The sequence below is a fragment of the Mastomys coucha genome, unplaced genomic scaffold (genome assembly GCF_008632895.1).
Source record: "Mastomys coucha isolate ucsf_1 unplaced genomic scaffold, UCSF_Mcou_1 pScaffold20, whole genome shotgun sequence".
NCBI classification, from domain to species: domain Eukaryota; kingdom Metazoa; phylum Chordata; class Mammalia; order Rodentia; family Muridae; genus Mastomys; species Mastomys coucha.
The window spans coordinates 8,467,341-8,494,287 of NW_022196903.1; the positions used below are offsets into that span (position 1 = coordinate 8,467,341).

The 26,947-nt window shown below is 37.5% G+C and overlaps 1 protein-coding gene across 1 annotated transcript in view; it reads right to left on the reverse strand.

Annotated features, from left to right (window-relative positions):
• Positions 1-26,947, reverse strand: part of Thsd7a (thrombospondin type 1 domain containing 7A) — a 380,717-nt gene that overhangs the window by 174,231 nt on the left and 179,539 nt on the right. The window contains exons 3-4 of the mRNA XM_031381188.1: positions 4,624-4,872; positions 1,907-2,088 (exon numbers count right to left, since the gene is read on the reverse strand). Of these exons, the coding sequence (XP_031237048.1) occupies positions 1,907-2,088; positions 4,624-4,872 (431 nt within the window). The remainder of the gene's footprint in view (positions 1-1,906; positions 2,089-4,623; positions 4,873-26,947) is intronic.

A 26,947-nucleotide genomic window follows, 5' to 3' on the forward strand; every position in this document is an offset into this window, starting at 1 on the left:
TTTTAGCTTCTAAGTTTTGAAAGTTGCAAAACTTCAGTGCTTTGGTCCTTGACATGGCTCCTTTGTGCTGGGGAAGAGGAGCCACTCTGAGTTTAAAAAGCAAATATTTCTCTGTCTGTGCCCTCCTTGACCCCTTTTCCCCCTGATTATTCTTGTTCAGAATTCTTCCCTAAATATTCTAGTTTTGGGTGTTCTGAGGTTTTTTTGTTTGTATGCTTGTTTCCATTTCTCAAACTACACACTTTGTAGGAAGGTCTCTTCTATTTGTGGGTGTCAAATGTACCATGCTCTGTGTGTCCCTTTGTTCTGACTTTGCTTCATTGTTGTGCCTTAACACACACCACTTCCCCTTCCTGAAGAAACTCCTGTGTTCCACAGCCTCACTCTCCCTTCTCTAAGTAGCTTGTTGGTCATTATTCTGCTCAAGTGCCATTCTCAATAGTTTTTCTACAACATAGTTTTCAGGTTATCATAGTGTATCCTAACTGTTGTTTTCTGTACCACCCTTGTGAAGTTAACTATTTTAAGATATGTAATATATATTCATATATTTATACTCACTATTTTATATATCTTTGGATCTTTGGTAATATCCAATTTGCTGATATCCAATAAGAAATGTTGAATAAATTAGTCCTGGGAGTTTTGTTGGTACTCAGATAATAGGCATGTGAGAACTGTTTAAAAGTACTCAGTATAAACTTGAGCCCATGATGGCACCGATTCTATTGTCAACCAGGCCATTTTGAATACACTTGCTTTTTGCATACTCATGCATCCAGCCCCTAAACTGAAGTTAAAAACATAATAATAAAATGAGGTTGAGCCCTATAGTTATCTGTGTGTTTAAAGACAAGTATCGGGGATGTAGTCAGGAATTATGTTGGTTTACTGAAGTGGTGGTTGGAGGCTTTCCTCCGAGATCAGTGGCTTCACTACCCTCAAGTATTTGGCAGGATTCCAGTACAAAGCATGAGCACTCTTGTGTCTAAAGCTCAGACATCATAGCAGAAGAGGAAGTGGGAAGATTGTAAAAGTCAGGGGAACAAAAGTTTGCTGTGACATTTTTGTCTTGAAGAAAGGTCAGAGAAACCATACCTAGGAAATCTCATCTATACAGCTGCCTAAACAAGTCTCAAACAAGGACAGCATCAGTAAACATACTAACATAGAAGAGAGGCGTCTCATTGACACTCCACCCTAGACAATGAGCTACAAGTCACTAAAGAAAGGCAGCAGCAGGAGACATAGTTTTCTCTAGGGAAGAACCCTCAAACACTGTGGGTTTCAGCTCTGAAATCATATACATCCAAGTAACAATATATAAACTGAGCAGAATTTATTTACATATTTAGGAGGCATGTGTATATGTATGTGAATTTGTATGTGTATGTATGTATGCTCCATCTATATAATATAATATATAAATAATGAATTATATATAATATGTGTAACAAAATAGTATCACGAAAAATCCAATATATATAGATATTTTTACTATCTTCATTAGTTATTCTTAATCATAGTTTATCAAATGAGAATTTTTCAAAATGTAGGTTATAAACTTCTTATCCATTATTTTTTCATTTTATATATTTGTACTATATGTGTATACTTACAAAATCAATTTCATTTTAGTTTTATAATTATTCCTTCTAAAGGTTGTTCAAGAAGTTTTTACTATTGTTTTAAATAGACCTGTTAACAAATTAAACCTGATCAAAACCAGAGCTGTATTAAGTTTCTTACCTACTCTGATATAGGTTAATCTTTAGCTGGCTTGGACTCTAACCACAGTGTGAATATTAGAGGATCTTCCTACCTCCCCCCATAGCCTATCTACATTCCTCAAGGGTATCCACCTGCTCAATCTTCATAAATCAGCCATTTGAGGACTACCACGTACCTTCTTTGTCCTTTTGTGTATTTACATGGGAGGGCAGGTTGTCATTGGTTTGTATGCAGTATATTTCCCGGGTCTGGACACCACCTCCACAGAGGGCCGTCTGGTTGGCACGTCTTTTGTCCTGCTGACTAAGCAAAGGGTCCACGTGGCATTCTGTCCACTCTGTAGTTCTCCAGCCATACCTAGATGATGATAAGGCCGTGGTGGCAAAAGTGGTTATTCAGAAAAATGTTTCTCCAATCTTTTCTGTTTTTTTTTTCCTAAAACTTAAACCCACGAAACCTTTATCTCTGGATTGGGTATAGACTCCCAGTCTGATTCAGTTCCATTAACTTCATTGTCCTCAGTTGGGCTCCCTTTAGAGGGGTTAAATGCAGAGTGAGCCTGTTTTAATTGCAACTACTGGATGTTACTTATCAATATTTTATGAAATAAGGACATAATGCTGAAAACATTAAATTTTATGTGCAATTAAACTGAACTCAAGCTCGCCCTTTCCTGATGCTTATAAACAAGGAAGGCTGAATCTGAGAATGCCAAACATCTAAGTGATGATGAGCCTAAACGCTTGTTTTGTCTTTAATAAAAATGCATGAAAATTGCATATTCATATTAGAGCAAAGTTATAATTGCATGTTAGAATGTAAAAATATAACAGCAATTCTGAGCTTTCTCATTACTGTCAGGAATCAGAACATTTTCATGTGCATGCTCTGTAGAGCCCAGAATTCCTGCTGAATGCCAGGGAATGATGGGAAGAGCTGACTATGCTGTTAGCAGAGCACAAAAAAAAAATTATTCCTGATTCTTAGAGCTCCAGTCAAGATTACTATGTGAAATGTTGGGCTTGTCAGCCTTTCTTTCCCTAGACGGAGATAGACAGGGAAGCATTTCCTCATGTCACCAACAATAGAAAATGATGGCATTTTTTTCCACCTCTAGGAAAACAGATACCTTAAAAGCCCAGAGGAAATGGCTCAAGTAGCACTTTGTCAGTCTAACCCAGGCACTTCCCCATGGATCAGATTAATAGCTAACATAGATATAAATGGATGTGCTTATCTCAATTAGACAGGAAGGTTAAGGGTGCCCTTAGATGTCTGTTCTGGGTGCTTGGCTCTGTCAATGGTGAGTAAATTGCCAGTGAAGATGAGATTGCTTCTCATTTTCATTTTTATAAGTGGGGGTTTGAGGCTGTGGGATTGGGCCATCAAGGAACAGCATTTACTTGTTTATGAAGGAAGGGCATTTCTAGAAACATGGATCATTGATAGTTGGCTGTAGGAATAGGGTACAGGAAAGTAAAAGCAAAGAACTAGTTTTCTATGGGAGTTAGAATAAAATTAAAAGAAAAAAAACTAGAAAGCATTCCAGTTTAAATCATATAAGGAGTCCTATGATAGAAACAGACTTTCATTAATGTAAGTAGTTGATGTATTCTAAGGAACGTGCTATCCTAGGAAATGGAGAAGATAAAGACAAGCAACAGTGTCTGTTTATTTTTATTAGTGGTACATGAAAAATTGAGATTGAAAAACAAAGCACCACTATTAGACAAAAAACAGAAGAAACTGCAGGGAGAGACAGCATCCTAGAAGTCTGCACAGTGTGCTTCAACTCCTAAATGGAGAAGAACCACCATAGCTAGCAGGACCTAGAGGATTTGTGAGGTCTTTGTTACATGGGCAGACTATGGATGATTCCAAAATGTCATAGAAGGCTTCATGCAAACAGTTGCTATTTTGGTACCATGTCCAGGTGTAGTAAGGGCACTAATTTGCCTCTTCAGTGGCTTATGAAATTTAAACTGTATCCATGTCCTTTGAATCGATGAACAGTTGAGATAAGCTCCCACTGGAATATGTATACTAAGATTCTTTAAATTGCTTTATAGTATTCTATATTCAAAGAAGGAATTTTGTTAAGATAATTCATTGTAATGTCTTGGAAATAGTATTTTTAAGGAAAAATGAAGTTAGAATGGGAAATATTTCAGAACTAGTCTTTTATCATCTGAAGTCAATGAACATTTATTAGGCACTTACTATGCACTATGATACATACTGGCAATGAAACAAAAACAAATTAATAAACAAGACATCCCCAAATCCCAACACCTAAAAGCCATTTATTTTGATATAGTTCTTTACTTAGTTAAAATTGTTACATACATTACTGAGATTTAGTAAATCATAGGAATCAGTGATTTAAAAACTTGGAGGTTGACAAGTGATGGACCAAAGATAAAGTTAATATGTCTCTTACTTTTGTCAGTAAAGTTTTATTGGAACATGGAGACACTCATACACTGCATATATGTCTACTCATGGTGCTCAATCATTGGAACAGAGACATATGCAGCTTGCCTAGTCTAATGTCTTCATTCTGTGTCATCCACTAAAATAATCACCAACTGGTATTATGGACTACATTAAGGAGAAGAGCTGTTAAAAGTTCAGCCTTCATGAAGATTTGGACTGCAGCTGTTAAACACACTTTCATTCTGTAAAAGAAGCACATTTTTAACAGATAAAGTGTGTAATGAGATATTCTAGTTTTCTGCTTAAAACATCCAAGAAAACTCAGCATATCCATACTACTGAGTCTGAACTAATATTTAAGTCAAAATACTGAGATAACAGTTATTAAATATCTGTGATGTCAGATAACTGAAGGGACATGACATTTGAGCACACTACATTCTTCCTTCTACTCACGTAGCACAGAGGACAGCTCCATCTCCCTGAGACAAACAGGGCTCTTTCTCCTCAAGCTCTGGACATTCCTTCTCACTTCCGATTGGAAACTGCCTGATGGTCCTTGTCCTTACTCGAGTGCCTGTAGGGGATGTGACATCGTGGCATGTTTTTGAACATGGGCTCCACTCCAACCACTCAGACACCTGGCACTCTTTGGTGATCACACAGGACTGGAAGGTCATGGGCAGTCTCTCTTGTTGGCAAAAGCTGTAAAACAAAGCATTGATAATTTCACCTTACACTTGCAGGCAGTTAGAGACTCCAGGATAAAATCAGATTGGACGGTTTAATTTCTATGAGGGCACACAATTTACAGTATCACTGAAAATATGCTGACATTTGCCAAGTATGGTTGAAAAATCAGCTGAACATTAATATTTGCCTTACTTCCTTTGTGTGTGTGTGTGGGGGGGTGCGGTTGGTTGTTAAGTCACTCACAAAGACATAGAAAATAAAGGGACACAGAGAAATGGAGTAATGCTGAGTTTACCACATTATTATTCATTCTCAGTTTAATTTAGAAAAGGAGAAACCTGAAGCTATTAATATGTTATCTTCCATTATATTCTAATAATTTAAATAAGCATGTCTGCTTACCTTGTGAAATATAAAACATAATTTAATATGTACCTTGGCAAATTTTATGTTAGTTATGACTTACAGTTATAATATATGCATATCCAAATATATCAACCTTTCCAATTTATACCTTTTTAAGTTTCACTTTTTATGGGCCTATGGACATGTATGTGCATGGATGATGAGTGCAGCTCTGGAGAGGGTGTCTGGTTCTCTGGAGCTGGGGTTCCAGATAGTTTTGAGTTCTTTGGTGTAGGTGCTGAGCTGTGAAGGTGAGTTTTCTGGAAGAGCATCAAGTGTTTTCAACTAATGAGCAATAGCCAACCTCTCTAATGAATATGAAATACTTGTGAATTTCCCGATTAAATACACAATAAATAATATAAATGTTCATTTATTTACCTACATATTACAGAGATATGCTCTAACGGTATCTTTAATATTTACTTTACCAATAAAATATTGTGTTCAAATTCTTGTATTTTTAATTCTCCTTGAATCTGAGGCATATTGGATTTAACATGTAATATCAACACATAGGGCAAAAGGCGACATTATGAATGCCAACAGGGAATGGTCCAAATAGCTTGAGTTTTCCTAGATTGTACTGACACTTAGCTGGATTCTTGTCCAGACTCAATACCTGCTACTATACATTCATAGAGGAGGCCTGTTAGTAATCTGGACTGATGGGAGAATTCACTGATCTTTCCCTCTCATTCAGGCTCCATATTAATTTGTTTTAATTGCCCACAGAGGGAGGCAGGTCCATTGTACTACAACAACGTACATCCTGTTGACTTAATCCTACCACCATGCATATTTTTAAAAACTGTATTCCCACAAGACAATTAGAGCTGAAAACATCAAAGTCAATTTGTTGAAACTCGAAAAGTCTGAGCAAAAACAATCATCCGAGAATGCTCAAAAAGAGGTCTGTGAGTTAATTCTGTTTCTCTAGAACAGAGCAAAGGCCACCTGTGCTCAAATGTTGTATAAGTATTAGGATTAATGGTGTCCTTAGGTATAACACTATTGAATTTTCGTTGTTGTGAACAACTTTCATCCTCACAATTGGGAGTTACTTTTGAAAGTCAAGCAAAAATAAATGACCAAATAATGTTCCCTGTAACCTCATTTTTACAAAATGTACATAACACATTTCCTCTTAGATTTATTACCCTTCTTGATACTATTTTCCTCTACATTTAGCTTGTATTGTCCTCCATGAAATGCTTTAGAAGTTCATAGTCTATGCCCTGTGGAGAGATAAATCATAATCTCTTTTAATCTTTTCTAGATAATTTGACCAATGGTTCAATGGTTTACTGCCTCTTACACAGTTATTTTGGTTACCTGATACAAACTGATGCATCAACTATGCTATTATGTCACATTACATTGTGATAAAATGAGCCCTTTAGGAAAGTTCTCCCAACTTTCACAAACATGAATACAAGGTAGGCAGTTACAGCTCTGGCATTTAATGCATGTGACAGCACTCAGAACAGATAAACTCTTATGGAATATTTGGAGATTAAGACTATGAGGTTTTATCAAGAGACTCTGACTCCAGTGCTCCCCAAAGCTTTTGTGTTATCTCCATATATACCTGATATGAGTGAGATAGATAGATAGATAGATAGATAGATAGATAGATAGATAGATAGATGAGAGAGAAAGAGGGAGAGAGAGAAAAAGAGAAAGAGACATAAACATAGACATAAATGTAGATATAGATATATTGTCCATATCATAAGATTTGTCTGTATCTCAACTCTGGATTTCTTTCCACCAGATGAGGAATGTGACAATTAGGGTTGGTTCCATTTCCGGTTTCCTATCTTTCTTAGTACCTTTACAACACTACCTGTTAGTGGTATTATCTTTAGCATTGTCAGTTTGAATACTTTGTAAAGCCTAAGTTTAAAGCTGAACTCGTATACTTAATTTGACAATTTTACTACCCTTCTATATGTGTCATTAGTTCCATCCTACAGAGAAACATCCTGACAGTAGTTAGAGAGCTTGCAAAGGTCCTACCACTCCAAAATTGTGGTATGGAATTTGTGCTTAGATTTTTCTAAAATCAGAGTTTGTACCTTAGCCATCACATTCTCAGGCACTCCTCAGAGCTTTAACTGGCTCTAAATCATAAGGTTTTTGCAGTTACTGCTTTAGCTGAGGCAGATGCCAAAGTTAAACTGTGAACCAACTGGAATCTGGGCTTCAAAATCCCATGCTTGTGCCAATTATATGTTTCCCAAGTGTTTTGTTTACTCTACAGTGACTTAATAGTAACTATTAAAATCCCAAGCAAATACAATTTCCAAACCCATAGTCACAGCAATGACGCTAGTTAAACTCAATGAAAAGAGAGAGAAAGAGGAAAAATGAGAGAGAGAAAGAGAAAGAGAGAGAAAGAGAAGATGGAAAAAGAAAGAAAGAGAGAAAGAGAAGCATAAATGTGTGAGGGGTTGCAGTAGAGGTGGCATGTTTAGAGTAGGAGGGAGAGTAGAGGATAGAAGTTACAGTAATCAGAATATAAGAATGCACTGTATACATCCATAGTTTTGCAAAAAAAGCTATTTAATTAAGTTAAAAACAATTTTCAAATAGATGCTATTTTTAATGTGAGCCTCAAATGCAAAAAATTAAACAAATACAAGAATGATATCTAATTGGGAGTACATACTTCTAGGTGGGGTACATACAAAAAGTGTGTGTGTCTGTGTGTGTGTGTGCATGCATGTGCGCGCGCGCATGTGTGTGTGTGTGTGTGATTTTCTATAATGCCTCAAATTTCTAAAACTACAATTGAAGAAGCTGTAACGCTGTGATTCAGGAACCCAGACAGAATGAGAGTAATTAAGGTAGAATCATATAGGTCTATGAGGAGAGGTACAGAAGGTTACATAAAGTAGTAGGTTACTATGGGGAATGCTAAGGTGAATGTTAATCACATAGGTATAGGGGAGGTGCAAATTCTCTAACTGGGATTGTGCCAATAAAAAAGACAAGACCAATTGCTGAGCAAATGGTGAGGTAGGATTTCTGGGTCTCAGATGGGGAGAAGGGACAAGAAGGAGAAAGGGACTTTGTTTTTTCATTGGATATTTTATTTATTTACATTTCAAATGTTATCCCCTTTCCTGGGTTCCCTTCTGCAAACCCTCTATCTCATCCCCCCTCCTCCTGCTTCTATGAGTGTGCTCCTCTACCCACCCACCAAACCGCCTACCCATTGCCATCTCACTACCCTGGCAGTCCCCTACACTAGGGAATCAAGCCTTCACAGGAGCAAGGGTCTCTCCTCCCATTGATGACCGACTTGGCCATCCTCTGCTACATATGCAGCTGAAGCCATGAGTCCCTCCATGTGTACTCTTTGGTTGGTGGTTTAGTCCCTGGGAGCTCCAGGAGGTCTGATTGGTTGATATTGTTGTTCTTCCTATGGAGTTGCAAACCCCTTCAGTTCCTTCATTCCTTTCTCTAACTCCTCCATTGGGGTCCCCATATTCAGTCCAATGGTTGGCTTTCAGCATCTGCATCTGTATTTGTCGGATTCTGTCAAAGCCTCTCAGGAAACAGCTATATCTGGCTCCTGTAAGCAAGCATTTCTTGACATCAGCAATAGTGTCTGAGTTTGGTGTCTGTATATGGGATGGATCCCCAGGTGGGACAGTCTCTGGATAGCCTTTCCTTTGGTCTCTGTTTCACTGTGTCCCATATTTCCTATACACGGGAGCAATTCTGGTTTTAAAATTTGGAGATGAGTGGGTGACCCCATCCCCCAACCGGGAACCACGCCTAACCTCTGGATCTGATCTCTGCAGGTTCTCCCTCCCCTTTCTTGGGCATTTCATTTAATCTCATTGCCATTAGCAGAGGCAGGAACACCCATGGAAGGCCTCGGGCACCTAGGGCATGCAGCCTCCACTACAGGTGGGAAGACATTTTCTAGAGCTAGCTGTCAGCTGATAAGATTTACAGCAGGAGATTCTTCTAGCAATTGTGTTATCTGGCTGGTTTTAAAATAATAATAATGTTGTCTAGTGTTTTTCTTTGGAGGAGCTAAGGTGAGCAGGAGAAAGAGAGAAGATGGGGTGGTTGATGGCAGCTTCATGAAGCTAGCCTGGAGGAAGAGGTACCCAGGGGATCTCTGACAACAGCTCTGGGCCTTCTCCAGTTAGGGGTTGGTTGAGCTATCCTGGGCTAATCCAGATAGAGAAAATGGAACTGTCAGAGCGCAGGCTGCGGCACTGGTCAAGGAGGTAGTGTGCTCTTTAAAAATTACATGCAACATATAAGTTTTCAGATTGAGGTACATTTAATTGATGGAATCTGTCATGAAATAACATATTGGACAAGGAAAAAAAAACAGAATAATTTCTTGGCCTTATAACAGAGAGTTGGTAATAGAGAGAGAGTCTAAATTAGAGATCCCCATGGGGTTTCACCCCTTGGATTTCAAAATCCTGCAGAAGATGGGGAGGAAACATTGTAGAAGTGAAAGGATATGGAGGACAGCTGAAGGACATGGCCCACTGAATCAACTAAACAGGGCTAATGTGAGCTCAAAGAGACTGAAATGGACACGCATGAGGCCTGGATGGGTCTGCCCTGGTCCTCTGTGTATGCATGCTATGGCTGTTAGCTCGGTGTTTTTGTGGGACTCTAACAGTGGGAGTGGTTATGTTTCTGGCTCTTTTGCCTGCTCTTGGGATTCTTTTCCTCTTATTGGGTTGCTTTGTCCAGCCTTGATAGGAGGGCTTTCACCTTGTCTTATTGTATCTTATTTTGTCCTAGTTGGCTTTTGCCTCTTAGAGGCCTGTAAACAGAAGGGGAGTGGATATGAAGAGAAAAAAAATAGCAGTGAGGAGGAGTGGAGGGAGGAGAAACTGTGGTCAGAATGTAATATAGAAGAGAAGAAATTATTAAAAAAGAAAGCTTTGCTTATATTTTAGGCACTCATTCAGGCCTACTGTAGAAGTCCTTTTAGTTTTCTGAGAGCTCTCCATACTGATTTCCATACTGTCTGCACTGATTTGTGATAATACCTACAGTGATTGAGAATCCTTTCTAGAAGTTCCTATCAGATTCTATACCACTCCTTGCCATATACTCAAAGTACTTATTCTTACCCCAGAGGTACTTGCCCAGCCAAGTTTGTTTATTATCATTCTAGAAACAATAGCTAGGAAATGGAAACAACCTAAATGTTCTTCAGTTGATGAATGGATAATAAAAATGTGGTAAATTATAAAAAATATTTAGCTATGAATAAAACAGAAACTATGAAAATTTCCAGTAAATGATGGAGAATGGTACTGAAACTACTGCAGTGAGTAAGGTTAACTCAGACCCAAAAAGACAAATGTCATGGGTGATCTATTCTTTGTTCCTCCAAGTTCAGATTTTCCTTGAATTTATAGACTTGAGGATACACTCTAAATTATCCTAAAACTAGGAAAGTACAAAGGGACCTTGGCATGAGGAGAGGAGAAAAAGTTCATGGAGGGTAGGTGTTATAGAGGTCTAGAACAAAGAAAATGGTATGAAGTGGATAACAGGGTTAATGAGGGAGGACTTTAACTGGGAGAAAAGGTTAATACTGGGGGCGATAGGGAAGGAAGAGGTAAATAATACTAAAGATCCTTGAAAAACTGTAAAGAAATATTATTTTACTCTTTTTAAAAATAAAGTTATACCACATAAGGAGATTGTACCCCACTTAAGAATTCATATTTAATAAAAACCCCAGTACCAGGCATGGAAAATCTGCCCATGAGTGTTTGGCTGGAGAAAATACAGAATCTCTCAAAACAGTATAGGTTATTGTCATTGTTCTTAATTGCTCTCTGAAACTTGAAGATAAGCCCTTACTACTGAAGACATCATGCTTTGGTCATGGTAAGTGAAGTGACTGCTGTGGAAGTGGCTTTAATTGCCTCCTTGAGGACTGGTGCTCACAACAATGGATGTACTATACAAGTTGCCAAGGAAAAGGAGCAATTGTCAGTTCTATCCAAACAAAAAACCTGTGAAACACATCAATAATTGGATGAGCAAGATATACACAATCGTGAAATAGTACCACTTTTATTTTGGGGGTAACCAAGTATCTATCTACTAACTACTTGGAGCTAATGTTGCTCAACAGGAGGGAGTTCATGCTAAAAGCATAATTTCTGTTTCCTAAATAGTCCTTCCTATACTCATAGGCAAGTGCATCTCTCACCCCTCATCAAAAAAAAAATGTTTATTTTTGCAATGAATAGAGACTATTACAGAGATCCACAACTGTTTAAACCATATAGAATAAGTGATTCTGGGGTGTCCAGCTCCAAGTAATGCACCTGCGATGTCACTCTTATACTCATGGCTTAGAGAAATCACAGAGGAGTAGGGGGAATGATTGTAAAAGCCAGAAGACATAAAACAGCTGCTGAGTGATAGTGTCCCCTAGACCTGAAGGGAAAAGTGTACCCACAAAATCTCCACAATATAATTGCTTAAAGAAGATGGGCACAATGAAAACACCAGTTGATATTTCAAGATAGACAGGAAATATCTACATGGTCACACTCATAGATGGAGATCAGAGGCTGCTGATAGAGGGAGAATTAGTTTCCCTCAGGAACTAGACTCTATATATATTATCTAATCCAATGTGGCCCACCATATATATATAGATAGATAGATAGATAGATAGATAGATAGATAGATAGATAGATAGATAGATAGATAGATAGATAGATGATACACACACACACACACACACACACACACACACACACACACACACACACGAGTTCTTTCTTAGCAAGTAGACAGGCCAAAAGACATGAAAATGAGGTTGTTTATCTCTGCATGCCTACAGCAAACCCTGTACTATGCTCAAGCTTCCTCGAACATGTCATATATTCCTCCTAACTGTAAGGGAGAGTTCCATGCCACCATCTGCTTGTCTGCCTATGATCTATCTCTCTATATATCAACCTACTTATAATCTATTTTTAGGAGTTATTTTTAAGAATTTTATAAACGTTTTGTTGTTTTAGAATTGTTCCTGTCTAAAAGAACTTCAGGGACAAAAATAAAGAACAGACTGAGAGAAAGGGAGTCCAGTGTCTGCCCCAACTTGGGATCCATCTCAAGGGGAGGCTCCAAGGCCTGACACTATTATTGATGGCATGGTGTCATTACAGACAGGAGCCTAGCATGACTGTCCTTTGAGAGACCCAACAAGCAGCTGACTGAGACAAACACAGATGCATACACCTAACGATTGAACTGAAGTTGGGATCCCCTGTGGTTGAATTGATTTAGAGAAAGGCTGGAAGAAGCTGAAAACATAGGAAGACCAGCAGTCTCAACTAACTAGGACCCCTGAGATCTCTAAGACACTAAGTCACTAACCAGACAGCATACCCTAGCTGATAGCCCCAGGGTAAATGCCAGGGCAGGAAGATGGGAGTGGATGGGTGGGTTGGTCGGGGAACACTCTCATAGAGGCATGGGAGGGAGAATGGAATAGGGGGTTTCTGAAGAGGAGACCTGGACAGGGGGAAACATTTGAAATATAATAAAGAAAATATCCAATAAAAAAGTATATCAGACATGGTGGCACATACATGGGATTGCAGAGATTAGGAGTTCTGTGGTGCTAGCTGGCCACCTACTGGGCAAATTTAAGGCCTCTGAAAGACATTGTCCCAGTGAAAGGTGGATGGGACCTCAAGATGAGGAATGACATATGAGGTTGTACTCTAAGCTTCACATGTGTATGCATGTATGTGCATGTATTCCTACACACATTGGAATCTGTACAGGTATGAACAGGCAAGCAGAATTTCAGTCATGAAGACTTTATTTAATAAAGGCATCATACAAAACACTTACATGTCTTCCTGCTATATTTATTTGGGTGCAATTTATTTTATAGATGCAGTAATCGAGTCTTTATGTTTCCTCCTTATCATATGGCTAGAAAGTAATGGTGCTGATGGAGATAAATATATCTCTGAAAGCATTCATGAGGATGTCAGCAACAGTAGCAGTCACTAAAATATTATGAACTATGAAAGAATGGGAATTAGAAATTCTATGACCTGGTGGACCACAGGAGTTAAAAAGAGAGAAGGAATCATTAAAATCTTAGAAGCTTTTAGTTTTGAGTCTGGCAAACAGGTCAATTCTGAATGAACAAACAAAAAGAACCAGTTTTCTAGCAACTCATAAATGTCTCAGCATTCATATCCTTACTTAATGAAAATGAATCTAGAATGCATCTAGTAGGAAATCTTATACAAGGAATTCATCCAGAATTAAGGATCAGAGTTTTGCTGAAAGTCTTGAATGACATATGTATTTATGTATGCATGTATGTATGTATGTATGTATGCATGCATGCATATACACACACAAATATATATGTGTATATACATATATAAATTATATTTATGAATATACATATATATATGATCAAAGTCACAGAGAAGGAGGAGAGCTGTCACACCTGGACTCATTTTAGATCTGTGCCTTTTACACAGGCCTTACAGATGACCCATAAACAAACTGATATTTAGTTGTTTTATTTCATGATTACTAATGAGAGTACACTGAATCACAGGAACATCCATGATTAGTAGATTATTCATGTTTCATCTTCAGGCATTCCTTGCTTTATGATGCCAGCAAAGGCGGATATCACACAGATCAAAAGATAAATACATTTTTGGTTCTTTACGCGTCTCAAAAAGCATGACCCAGTGGGAAGTGAGATATGGAGAAGCGATGCTTTGGGCGAGGATACTGCAGTCACTGGGACAGCTTTCTTCCATTTGTGTGGTGTTCTTAGGATAGCCAGATGGCCAGGACTGATTAGAACAAAACTGGCTTAGAGAGAGAAGCAGATGTGACTCAGGAACCCTTTTACCAGAGAGTGGAACCAGATAAATACTGAATACTGACAAAGAAGCATTTGTGTTAAAAGACTTCCTCAAGAGATAAAAAGCAAAGACCTTCCTCAGCCCATCAAATGCTAACTTCACTTCATTTCTTCCTTGTTAATCTATGTTATATCCATGAGAATTTGAAGCTAATTAAATCTCTGCTTCTAAAAACAACTTTGTTGCCCATTTAGTGATTGATTATTGTGCTCATGTAAACCTTCTTCTGAGGGCAGCACACATTAAGTTTTCCAAAATGCCACAGCCATTCTTTATATTCTTCAGCAGAAAACTCCAACACTCTAATTTTCTTAACATTGGGTTCAAACGTTCCCATCTGGTAACAAAGGCCCTAGGTTATCAGATGATAAAATTAACTCTTCTCTGGTATCCCTAGAAGCCTGAGGTTCTGCTCATTTTCTTCATTGTCTACTGAATAAAAATAGCCTAGACTGTGGGTCTCCCTCTCCGCCCTGCCACCCCCTTTGCCTCGAAGCAAAGTCAGATAATCTTGGTGTTGAAGGTGAGTTTTAGAAAGCAAGCATATCCTGATTGCCCCTCTTCCAAACAGTACCTGCTGAGATGATCTTCCTCGAGGTAAGTAGACAAAACTAAAAGACTGGAAACTTAGTATCATACGCTACTGGCAAACAAACAAACAGATAAAAAAAATCAACAAACAAAAAAGCACATGCCATAGAGGGAGAGGATAGCTAAGCATGAGTACCTGGGTTTAAGTCCTCAAGACTCGTGTAAACACTAGTAGGTAGCACATGTTTATATTCTAGTGCTTCTTCAGTAAGATGGGAGGTAAAGACCTAGGAATCCCAGGAGCACATGGGGCTGATAGTCTGGCATGTACAAAAGAATATCAACCACATAGAGGTCTTGTCTCAACTAAGAAGTACAGAAAGTGAGGATGAAGGTTGTCCTATGACCTCCAAATGAATGCTATGTCCTATGTACACCTATAGTCACAGAAACGGACATAAATGTGCACACACATGAAAATGCATGTGCACACACACAAACATACATGGTCCACAAACATATAAAAAGGGCTTTTTACAAGCAAGCAAAATACATGCCTGTATTTACGCCACCAAATCATGTATTTGTGAATGCCTGTCTGTGCTCTGCCATTACTTTCTCCAACTGCTCCCCCTTGGTCTGTCTCTCTCAACTTTCTCTCTCCTCTCTCTGCTTCTCTCCTTCCCGTTTATATCTGAATATATTAAAATTATTTTATATCATAGTTCCTAATATTTAAAAACTGAGAAAGATAAAAGAGGCTGCAGTTGATGTTAGATGATCTCATAAGACCAGAACTCTTAACAGACCATGGCAGTCTGTAACTCTGTAAGTGGAAGTTGTTCATGTGGCCTACTAAGAAGAAGGGTTTGCTTTTCCATTTGGGTTGTGGACCAACACACCATTGCCTCTAAATGTGAACTTTTTATACATGAGAGCCTAAGGATCCTTTCAACTGACTAAACTAGAACCTGAATTTAAAGAAAAAAAAAATCCTCCTAAGATCTCCTTGGGTAACGAAGTTTTAGAATCAATAGAGATACTTTACCTACAGTCACTCCACAAACCTAAGTCAGTCAGTATTTAAATCTGGCAACTGAATCTGTGCTGAGGTACTTCTTACAAATATTCGAATCTGAATAAATCTCACACTGAATAAGAATTTGTTAGCAGATGGGTAATTTAACCAAAACCATTTAAGAATCTGGAGCAGAAAGCTATGCAAAGTTTCCCAAGCATCCTTCAGCACTCAGAATGGCACTGGCCTTTCTCTGCTGTGTGAGAGTTTTCTGTGCCTAAAGGAAGCACTGCTGTTCCTGGCACCATGTGCCATGAAATGGATGTGCTGCCTCTTGCTCCTGCCATCAGCTCTGAAGCCAAGCCCAGCACTGGCATGGGTAGCTGTTGGCGTCTACACTACCTTCAGACACCTGGCTGCAAGTACCTTTGGGAAACATCAGTTCTAGCTCTCTGACTTCACCATGGAGAAATTCCATCAGAATTGTTGGTAGGCAGAATGTGTTCCATACATGAAAGCAAGAGATTTTTTTATAGGTTTCCTATATCAGTTGAAAACAGGCACAAAGGCCATTCTGTAGAAATACGTAGATGCAACTTCCCGTTGTATGTTCAGTGAACTCAATGGACTAGAAAGGTCTAGAAAGCTGGCTGTGGTATGAACTTCAAACTGGACATACTAGACAGAGTTGGACCATGATATTTTATCAGTAGGAAATGAAACAAAAATATAATCCGCAACTCTGACCCTTTGGCACAGTTAGTTTGCAAAGCTCTGAACTGTAGGAGCTGGATTCCTGACAAGTCAACCCATTTGTGGCACCCTCCCCAAACCAGGTAATTCCTGACACCTTGAGAATTACTATACATGAGGAGTCTATAACTGTTCATAAATATGAATCATTAGACATTTAGGAATGTTACCTTTAAACAATAAAGCAATGCCAGTTTAAACCCCTTTAAATTTAGTTTGTAGCAAGCACTTAAAATATTCTTCTTCTACTAAAGATCAGGTTTACCATCTGTAAATTCATTGACATTTCTGAGTTCACTGGAGGCTTTTCTATACAGGAGGAATTGTACATAGTTATCACATAATATTAGCAAACATTGCTATATGTACAATGTGAAAAATATAATTTGATGTGAATATTTACAAAAGTACTCAATTTCTGTCATACAAAATGCCTAAGCTTGAAGTCTTTGTCTTGTCAGACTGCTCATTCATGGTGTCTCATGAAATGCCATGTCCTTCAAGTGAGTACTTACTTGATTATTGGCTAGCAAAGTATAAAAGTAGGGAAAGAAAAGAAAGTGATATGCATTTCTAGGTGAATATGCTTTTCTCCAGTACCAGGATTGGCAACTGGCTGTTATCCCTGAAGTCTTGCTTCTTAAGCTCATGGCTATAGATATCAATATTACACCCAGGGATTTTATGCTAAGAATGCTAATAAGACATGCATATTTCTCATACTAGGCTTTTTCAACACTAATGAGTGGAAGGTTTCTCAGATTCTCCTGATTCCCAAATTGCAGTATGTCAGAAAGTGATGAATGCTTTGTTCAGAGTCAAGAAACCTAAGACCATCCTAACATGCTGACCCTGTGCTACACAGCCCTGATTAGCTAATGAAGACTCTACCTCAACTGCTTTTTTAAAATGGTGAAATTACTTGTCATTGGAAGACCAACAATGTTTCTTTCCTCAATAAGGTTATATGCTCTAAGCTTTTATAATGTAACCAATCAACTTAAATTCTGATTGGTTTATATTTTAGATGAAACTTTGCTTAGAGAATTCACATGTAAGTACATTCAAGTTGAAATTCTGCCTTCAGTGTAAAATTATGTTTTCTGTACTGTATAATTTTTGTATCAATTTGAATCAACACTTGTACAAGTTCCCTGAATTTTATTATCGAGTGTCTGTTTCTTTAACTGAATTAACAAAACAGATATAATAATATCTGTGGAAGCCAATGCATGCACATTAAAACTGTTTTTCTAAGAAAGACAGGTCTTTGCCATGCTGAAAATCTTTTGTTGAGATGTTTGGGAATACTGCCAGCTGATATCACCTGCCAGCTGGAGTGATCATATGTTCCCTATTAACGCTGAGGGCCTCACTCCTGGTCAGCAGCTGAATTCGAGGATAGCAGCCTGATGTGTGTTTAGTAATGGGATAAATTGCTATAGCAATGAGGCATTACTGAAAGGGACAATGCTAGATCTCCCATTCTTTCACACACAAAACATGCTTGCATGTAGCCACTTCCATTCCCCATGCTGTTACAGCCAGTACTCCATAGTGAAACTTTATGGCAAACTCCCAAATCCACTGCAAGTGAAAACCTGTACCCTGTTTTCAGAAATAGGGTAAAAACTCCCATTAAGTCAATGGAAATAATTCAAAATGATATTATTAATTTGGACAGCTCTCATCCTTTAGCAGTTAGGAATTTAGCCAGTAAGAATTCTGTTTCTAATGCTTGAACTAATCAAGAAGCATAAGGAACTACGGAGGTAGTTAAGTATCAAGTATGTAAAACTAGGCTTACCAAGAATTTACGTAAAATTTGATAGTCACATAATTTTTATGACAAATGGCAGAGAAAGAGGATTGTATCTCTGAGTTAAGAAAAAGAAGTTAGAGTCAAGAAAGTTTTAGGCCAAGGGTATTGAAAACAAATTCTCCTCTGCATTGGCTGGGACAGGGTTCATTATTAATTAATTGGATAAGTTTGGAAAACAGGTGTTTACTCCATTATATTATTGTAGAAACCAAATCATAAAATGTAATTCATAACATTTTAAGAAATCAAATGTAATTATTGAAAAATAATCTCACATTTTCTTTATTTGACCACAAATTGGATAATATCTACCCTGTCTCTTCCTTATGTTTCACACTCAGAGAAAAACGCCCATATATAAGACCTAACCTAAAAGAACGGGAGACATGATACCTGTTTCTTTTTATGCCTCTCTGTGTGTACATGTGCCTCTATGTGCCTGGAAGTCAGGGTTGGGTGTCTTCCTCTACATCTTTCTACATTATCATCACCTGTGTCAGAGTTTCTCCCCAAAGTGGACCTCGTGGATTGGCTGAGCCACCTTAGTAGTAGTGGCTTACTCCAAGGACCTTTCTGTCTCCTCCTGCTCCAATTCCCAACACTGTGGTTACAGATTCCTGTGTGACACCTGGCTGTTTATTGATTACTGACTGGTGTGGGTGCTGCTACCTTTGAGCAGATGCTTCTGGGTTGTATAAAAACATAGAATGAGCAAGTCATGGGGAGCAAGCCAGTAAGCAGTGTTCTTACACAATCTTTGCTTTGGTTCCTGTCTTGGGTTTCTGCTGTGGCTTTCCTCAACAATGAATTTAAACTTGTAAGGCAAACAAACTCTTTCCTTCTCAACCTAAGTTTGGTCACAGTATTTTTATCAAAACAGTAGAGAAGCAAAAGAATATGCCCACCGTTCCTATCTCTATTAGTGTAGACACATTGGCTTCCAAACACTTTCTAGCATCATTGCATAAAACTGCCCTGCTTGGGTTTTCTCATTCGCATGATTCTTCATTGTTAAATCCCACTGCAATTTAGTAACAAAGCATTGCCAACCCGATAGGGTGTACTGGTTCAAAGCTCCCAGAAGTCTCCATTTTCACTTATAAAGTCATGAATGGATGTTCTGTCTTCTAACGGGTTTTGAAGGCACTAACTTACACTGCTCAGGAAAAATGGCAGTTCTGACATGTCCATATACATTCCTTCAGTCATCTGTTTGGAAACCCACAATGGAGGCCTTGGACTGTAATGCCTCTGTTAGAATCCTTCCACTTGACTTTCATGGTTAACTCTCTCTATTTGTCTTCCAAGTACAGAATGATGATCTGCTTGTTTCTCTACAACCTCTGATTCCCTCTTTGCCTCTGGCTACATAAGTCTGTCAAACACTTGATAAAGCCTATGAAGTTTTCATTAAAGCCCAATTTTAGTAAGAGAATATGTAAGATATTGAATGCAAATTAGTATATGACAATTGGAGAATGCGTATACCTTCTGTATTAGTCTGTAGGATAGTTCAACAAACTGAGAGTTGCCATTTATGCTTTACACAGAATGGAGTCTGCATTTGAAATTTTATTTCAGAATATCATCAGTTTGTTTTCTTAGTGTCTATACCCTTGGAATCTTATTTTATTGTGGAATACCAGCACTGTGTAGCTTTTGAAAGTAATGCTTTAATGAATTTAATATAAAAGTGGATTATTCTTTTTTTTGCCACTAAATACTTCTATGAGGATACCCACTTTTCCAGTGGCTCAAACAGTATTATAACATTGGAAATACTTGCTTGGTCAAGATTTTGTGCAAGCATTCAATAATATATAAGATTATTTAAAAATGTGTTACCTCTCCTGATGCAGAAAGTACTCTGGGTCTTTTATTGATTCCCATTCCTCTAACTCTGCATGTGAAGTAGTACTTACTCTACTGTTGGCTTTTATACTCCTCAAAGATTTCAGTGAGGTCGTATTTATTCATTAACTTATTCTACTTCAATATATGGGATAAATATACAGCAATGCTCAGTTGATAGACTACATAGTGCAAACAAGAAGAAATTTTCATGAATGTTCTAGGTGAAGGTAGTAAAAAGTATTTTATTTGTAATAAAATTGGAGACAAACCTTGATATTGTCGTATACCAAGAGTTCTTGAGTAATAGTTAGTACTTTAAAATGGCTTATCCAACCCTCAATATCCCTTTAATAACTTCTTGAAATATGCAAATAGGATGGAAAACACTATATGCTTAGTTCTTTCTGCACTGAGAGAAATGGGAAATCTAAATCATTTAAAAGAAGATAATTCTATTTGCCCTTCTCTAATACATTCTCAAAGGATTCAAAAGGCTCAGGACAGAAATTCCGAAGTAGGATTTAAAAATCAACATCTTTAGATAAACTGTAATAAAGAGGACAAATGAAAAGCCATTTCAGCTGTATGGAAATCCCCACTAGGCCGTTTGTTCCATTTGACGAACATTGCCTGCTGGTGGTCGTATGTTTAGCCTATTGCTTCTTCCCACTATGCTCCGATATGTGCACTTTGTAATCTCAAATGTATTTTTACAATGGAAAGGATCTCATTTTTTCAATTACAGTTACATAGAAGAATATGCTTAAGGGAGCCTAATAATGAAGGCAGGCCAGATTCACTGTTTAAAAGCCTGTTTGACATATAAGATATATACGTTTTGATTTTTAAATTGAAGAGTAATCTTGTCTTGAGTAATCATAAATGTGAACATCATGATTCACCCTTCAGTACACATCTGTCAAAACTGGGAAGATAATTGTAATTAAAAGTTTTTCTTTATTGAATTTTTTTAAGTGTTATAGCGAATCTAACTAAATGGACATTTAAGTACAAAGAAAACTAAAGCCAATTTTTACTTCACAGAAAAAGGTAATGCATGTATTATATGCACATAACATTTAAAAATATACATATTTTCAATTTGGGGAGGGCAAATCAATTAAAATATATTTTTATCATACTATATAGTCTATTAGAACTGAATAACAAATCTGTTCTTAAAAGTGAATTAACTCTAATATTAATGTGTATTAAAGCAAAAGGCCTTATTCATTACTTGCAAAAATAATTACTGTAAATTAAATATTTATACAATAATAAATATTAATGGTCAAAATCATTAATATTAATTATATCTATCATCATTGATTTAATGTCCTACTTGAAAGTAAACCTTATTATTTGCCTACAACGTTATGATGAACTTATACTTATATATTTGTCTTATAAATGTATTGGTTTAATAATACTTAATACAATTTATCTGGCCTTATACTTTAGGAAGAAGAGTAATATACATAAACAAAGGAGAGTATTGAAGATAGGTCAATCCAGGATATATTACTATGATTGGCCATAAGATTTAACAATGAAGCACATATATATGTGCATATTTTGTCCACGTTTGTGGAATTATTTCTAGGACTGTGTAGCCATGGAAGTACCCACATCTTTGCGTTCCTCAAGAACCTTGAAGCCTTCAGGAAATGCCCTCAACCTCATGCCATTATCTCTTAAATTGCTAAAGGGGAAGGTACCAAATTATTCCCACCTGACAGCTCTCTAAATGATCCCATGTTGCTTTCCTTTACCACAATCTGGTCTCCATGAAGGACCCTTCATTATAGGCCACCCTGTTTGTGAAAGATGTGTACTTCAGGCTTTGCAGAAGATGACAACATTCTGCCAACATCAAAATATTAATGGGGAATGTCTGACTCACCCAGATTACTAGATCCCAGGCAGAAGATAGGCCCCCCAAAAATGTCCTTCCCTATGTGCTTATGGTAGAAACATCAGCTTTCCTCACAAAAGTGCTCTACAAATCAATTTTTGGTGTTTCGTCTTACCTTCATATCATTCCAATAAACATGGAAGTCACTATCAATCAAACGAAGGCCCAAATGTCCCCATTTATGATTTATATATGTATTTCCTAGAGATGTGTGCAAATCTATTTTTAAAAAACTTAAACAAACGAGATATTTATTTGAGTATATACATGTCAGTCATCATTGGGTACAGTAGCAGAAATTACTATGATTTGATCATATATTCAACTTTTCTGATGAGATGAGAATGCAACCCAGAAACCAGGTGCATAATAAACTAGGGCTCTCAAGGACCTCCACATAAATCCAGAAAACCTCCACATAAAATACTGAAACTAATAGAGGAGAAAGTGGGGAAGAGCCTCAAACACATGGACACACGGGAAAGTTTCCTGAATAGAACACCAAAGGCTTATGCTCTGAAAGCAAGAATCAACAAATAGGACTTCATAAAATTGTAAAGCTTCTATAAGGCAAAGGACACTGTCAATAGGACAAAATGGCAACCAACCGATTTGGAAAATATCTTTACCAATCCTACATCCAATAGAGGGCTAATATCCAATATAAACAAAGAAATCAAGAAAATAGACCCAGAGAAACAAATAACTCTATTACAAAATGGGGTACAGAGCTAAACAAAGAATTCTCAGCTGAGGAATACTAAATAGCCGAGAAGCACCTAAAGAAATGTTTAACATCCTTAGTTATCAGGGAAATACAAATCAAAACAACCCTGAGATTCCACTTCACACCAGTCAGAATGTCTAAGTTCAAAAACTCAGGTGACAGCAGATGCTGGTGAGGATGTGGAGAAAGAGGAACACTCTTCCATTGCTGGTGGGATTGCAAGCTGGTATAACCACTCTGGAAATCAGTCTGGCAGTTACTCAAAAAATTGGACATAGTACTACCTGAGGACCCAGCAATACCACTCCTGGGCATATACCCAGAAGATGTTCCAACACAAAACAAGGGCACATGCTCCACTATGTTCCTGGCAGCCTTATTTATAATAGCCAGAAACTGGAAAAAACCCAGATATTCTTCAGCAGAGGAATGGATACAGAAAATGTGATACATTTACACAATGGAGTACTATTCAGTTATTAAAAACAGTGAACTTAGGAAATTCTTAGGCAAATGGATGGAACTAGAAAATATCATCCTGAGTGAGGTAACCCAGTCAGAAAAGAACACTCACAGATAAGTGGATATTAGCCCAAATGCTCAGAATACCCAAGCTATAATTCACAGACTACATGAAGCTCAAGACAAAGGATACCAACGTGTAGGTGCCTTGGTCTTTCTTAGAAAGGGGAACAAAATACTCACAGGAGCAAATATGGAGATAAAGTGTAGAGCAGAGACTAATGGAAAGGCCACCCAGAGACTGCCCCAATTGAAGGAGATCCATCCCATATACAATCACCAAACACAGCCACTATTGTGTATGCCAACAAGTGATTGCTTGATGGAGCCTGATATAGCTGTCTACTGAGAGGCTCTGCCAGAGCTTGACAAATACAAAAGCAGATGCTCATAGCCAACCATTGACTCAGGTCCCAATGGGGACCCTGAGTCAGACAAAGGACTGAAGAAGCTGAAGGGGTTTACAACCCCATGGGAAGAACAATATCAACTAACCAGACCACCCAGAGCTCCCAGGGACTAAACCACCAACCAAGGGGTACACATGGAGGGACCCATGGCTCCAGCTGCATATGTAGCAGAGGAAAGTCTTGTAGGGCATCAATGGGAGTTGAGGCCCTTGGTCCTGTGATGGCTAGATGCCCCATTTAGGGGAATTCAAAGGCATGGAGGTGGGAGTGGGTGGATGGGTAGGGGAACACCCTCATAGAACCAGGGGAGGGGGGATGGGATAGCGGGTTTCATGAGTGGGGGGAATCAGGAAATAGGATAACATTTGAAGTGTAAATAAACAAAATATCCAATAAAAAGTTTAAAAAATACATAGCAACAACTATCTGACTTTAACCTAAAATACTAATTTACATGAATTAATTAAATTAATTTATATATTAATTAGTTATATTAATTAATAAAATCTGATGACTCATGCCATCGAATAAAAATACACTAGGGCTCTAACAGCAGGCTGCACTCTCAACTCCAGCACCACACATTTTAACAATAGCACCATTGTGTCCTCCAATGGGACAATCTTAATTTATAATTCTTTTTGTAATCCACAACTTATATTATAAATCATTATGTATATATAACACATGCACGAATACATTTAAGCTAAATATTCATATATTGCTCAAAAACAAGCATATATTGCTTAAAGTAGAATAGGGACAAGTACCTAGATCTTTATTGTTTTAATTATATTTTGCTGATAATTAGTAATGGGGAACATCTTTTAAGCCAGTTGTCTTTTTGTATTTTCTCCTTATGATGACATAACATGGGAGGTTTTCACATTTCTTCCTTACAGACACCTCTATACACTGCTAGGCAGCAGGGATTCTATATGCACCAATATCTATTCCCCTGGATATTTATAGAGATGATTGTCTGGCAATGGCCTCATAATTAAAGTAGCAATATATAGAGTCTAGAGTAAACTGAATCCTAGAAATGAAGATCATATCTGATACAAATGCAAAGAGCCACACAGCAAGGGATCTGGGTGTCCCACAATTCAGGGCATTACTCTTCAATGACAAACGACAATACCTTTTTTCTAGGTCCTAACAGGGAGACATGATGTTTACTGAAACTCTTTGAGTATTACAAGAAATATGTGTGTATTTGGCTGGATTTGTTTGAGTGTGTTTGTTTTGAGACAGGATCTTTTAAGAAGGTATCTCTCTCTGTGGTTTAGAGTGTCCTCAAACTCACTATCCTTCTTCCTTAACCTTGGAGTGCCTGGATTATATGACAAGTAACACTGTACCCAAATTCTTTAGCTGTTTGAATATGATCCACTAAGTAAACAGTATGAACTGGCATCACTGAGTGACACTCAAAGTAAAATAAATGCATTTTTAGCTCATCCTAACGTTCATGCCAGCCACTTTAAGCTTGGCTGTCATATGTCCTGTGTCATTGGAACAATTACAAACAAGCCCTAGGTAGGATTTTGTGCAGTCGTACCTTAGAAGCATAGCACCCTTTCCTGAGATTGACATTAGTCAATCTTTGTATTCTCCAATTCAGTGATAGCTAGGCTTGTAATTATGACGATACTGCATGAACTTCATTGCAATGCCATGGATACAACCATCTTGAGTTCTATCATCTGAGTAGTTGTTGTAAGTCCTGATCTATGTAAACTACCACATACCGAGGTTCAATTTTATAAACAATGATAGACTGGAAATTGAATCCAGACCCTACAAAAAGCAGCAGTTTGATCTCACTGGAACAGAAAATTAGTTCGTACTCTTCTATCATTTTTCTGGCAACATCATCTCTAGGAATTTACACAATGTTTCATCACAGACATGGGACAGGCTTGCAATCTATCCCTATCCTGAATAAGAATCTTTTATTTCCACAACAAAAGCATGAAAGTAACAGGATAACTGTGTTAGTACCAGCTTCCTGGAAGACATCCCATGACACAGAATAATTAAAGTTATGGAAAAAGAAAGAAGTCAAGGCAAGTTTCACTAAACTTGCTACCTGGGAAATACTCAGCGATATTGAGAGGAACACATAAATGGTGCTAATTATCTCAAAATGGAAAAAAAATCTAGGAACTGAAAGATAGGATTGGAATGTATACCCTATGATACACTTGGAAAACTGGTTGCATATTTCAATGACTTTTAAATTCTGCCATAAAAAATTTAAGTTCCCAACAAAGGATGCTTATACCCCAACATAGTTTTTCTAGTGATTTGCAGCTATGAAAACCAATAGGTTATTTTTGGCCCTTTATGCTAATAATCAACTGTAATGAAAGAGGGCCAGGGTATTTGAAATTGATAGTTTAGAGATGATGGACTTCTGGTCCAGAGCAAAGCTGGGTCCTTGGACTATTGTCACCTGGATTGTAAAGATAAGACCACAATCTCAAGCCAATAGAACATTAAATATGTCCACTACATTAAGGACACTGACAAGATCATATTCTAGCTGTAGGCTGACAGGAAATTGAATGTATACTAAGAATATAATTATATTATAATTACAATTTTACAAATATTTAAAGAAACTAGGATGCTGCTAATTTTCCTTTATCAGTATAGTAAATCTTCATGCATTTATTTGTATTAATCATATTAATTTTTCATTTGTTTACCCTTATTATATAAGACTCATTGTGATATACAATATAATGTATACTTTAATTAATGTTGGATTATATTTTAATTCTAGGAGAAACAAATGTCATCAAGAGATTAAAAAAACAGTAAAAATGAGACTTTGTGAGGAGGGCTGAATATATTTGCCTTTGCATAAACAGTGAATTTTAAATAGCATATTATTATACTGATACTGAAATATTAGAGTGTAAGAATAATATAATTATTAACTCTCCAAAGAGGGGAATTAATCAAGCTAAATGCCATACTCCACTCAACCTTCTTGGAGTAAGACTTTCTGTTGAAAGGGTAGAGGCTAGAAAGATGAAGACTTTGAAACTTCACAAAGCTTCTTCTACAGCCTAAGTTCTTCCCACACACAGCTTAGAGGGTCTAAGGCAGGAGAAATTGTACGTGGCTTGGAGGGCATAGAAACACAAGTGCATGTAACTCAGGGATCAAGTCTGGATCAAGAG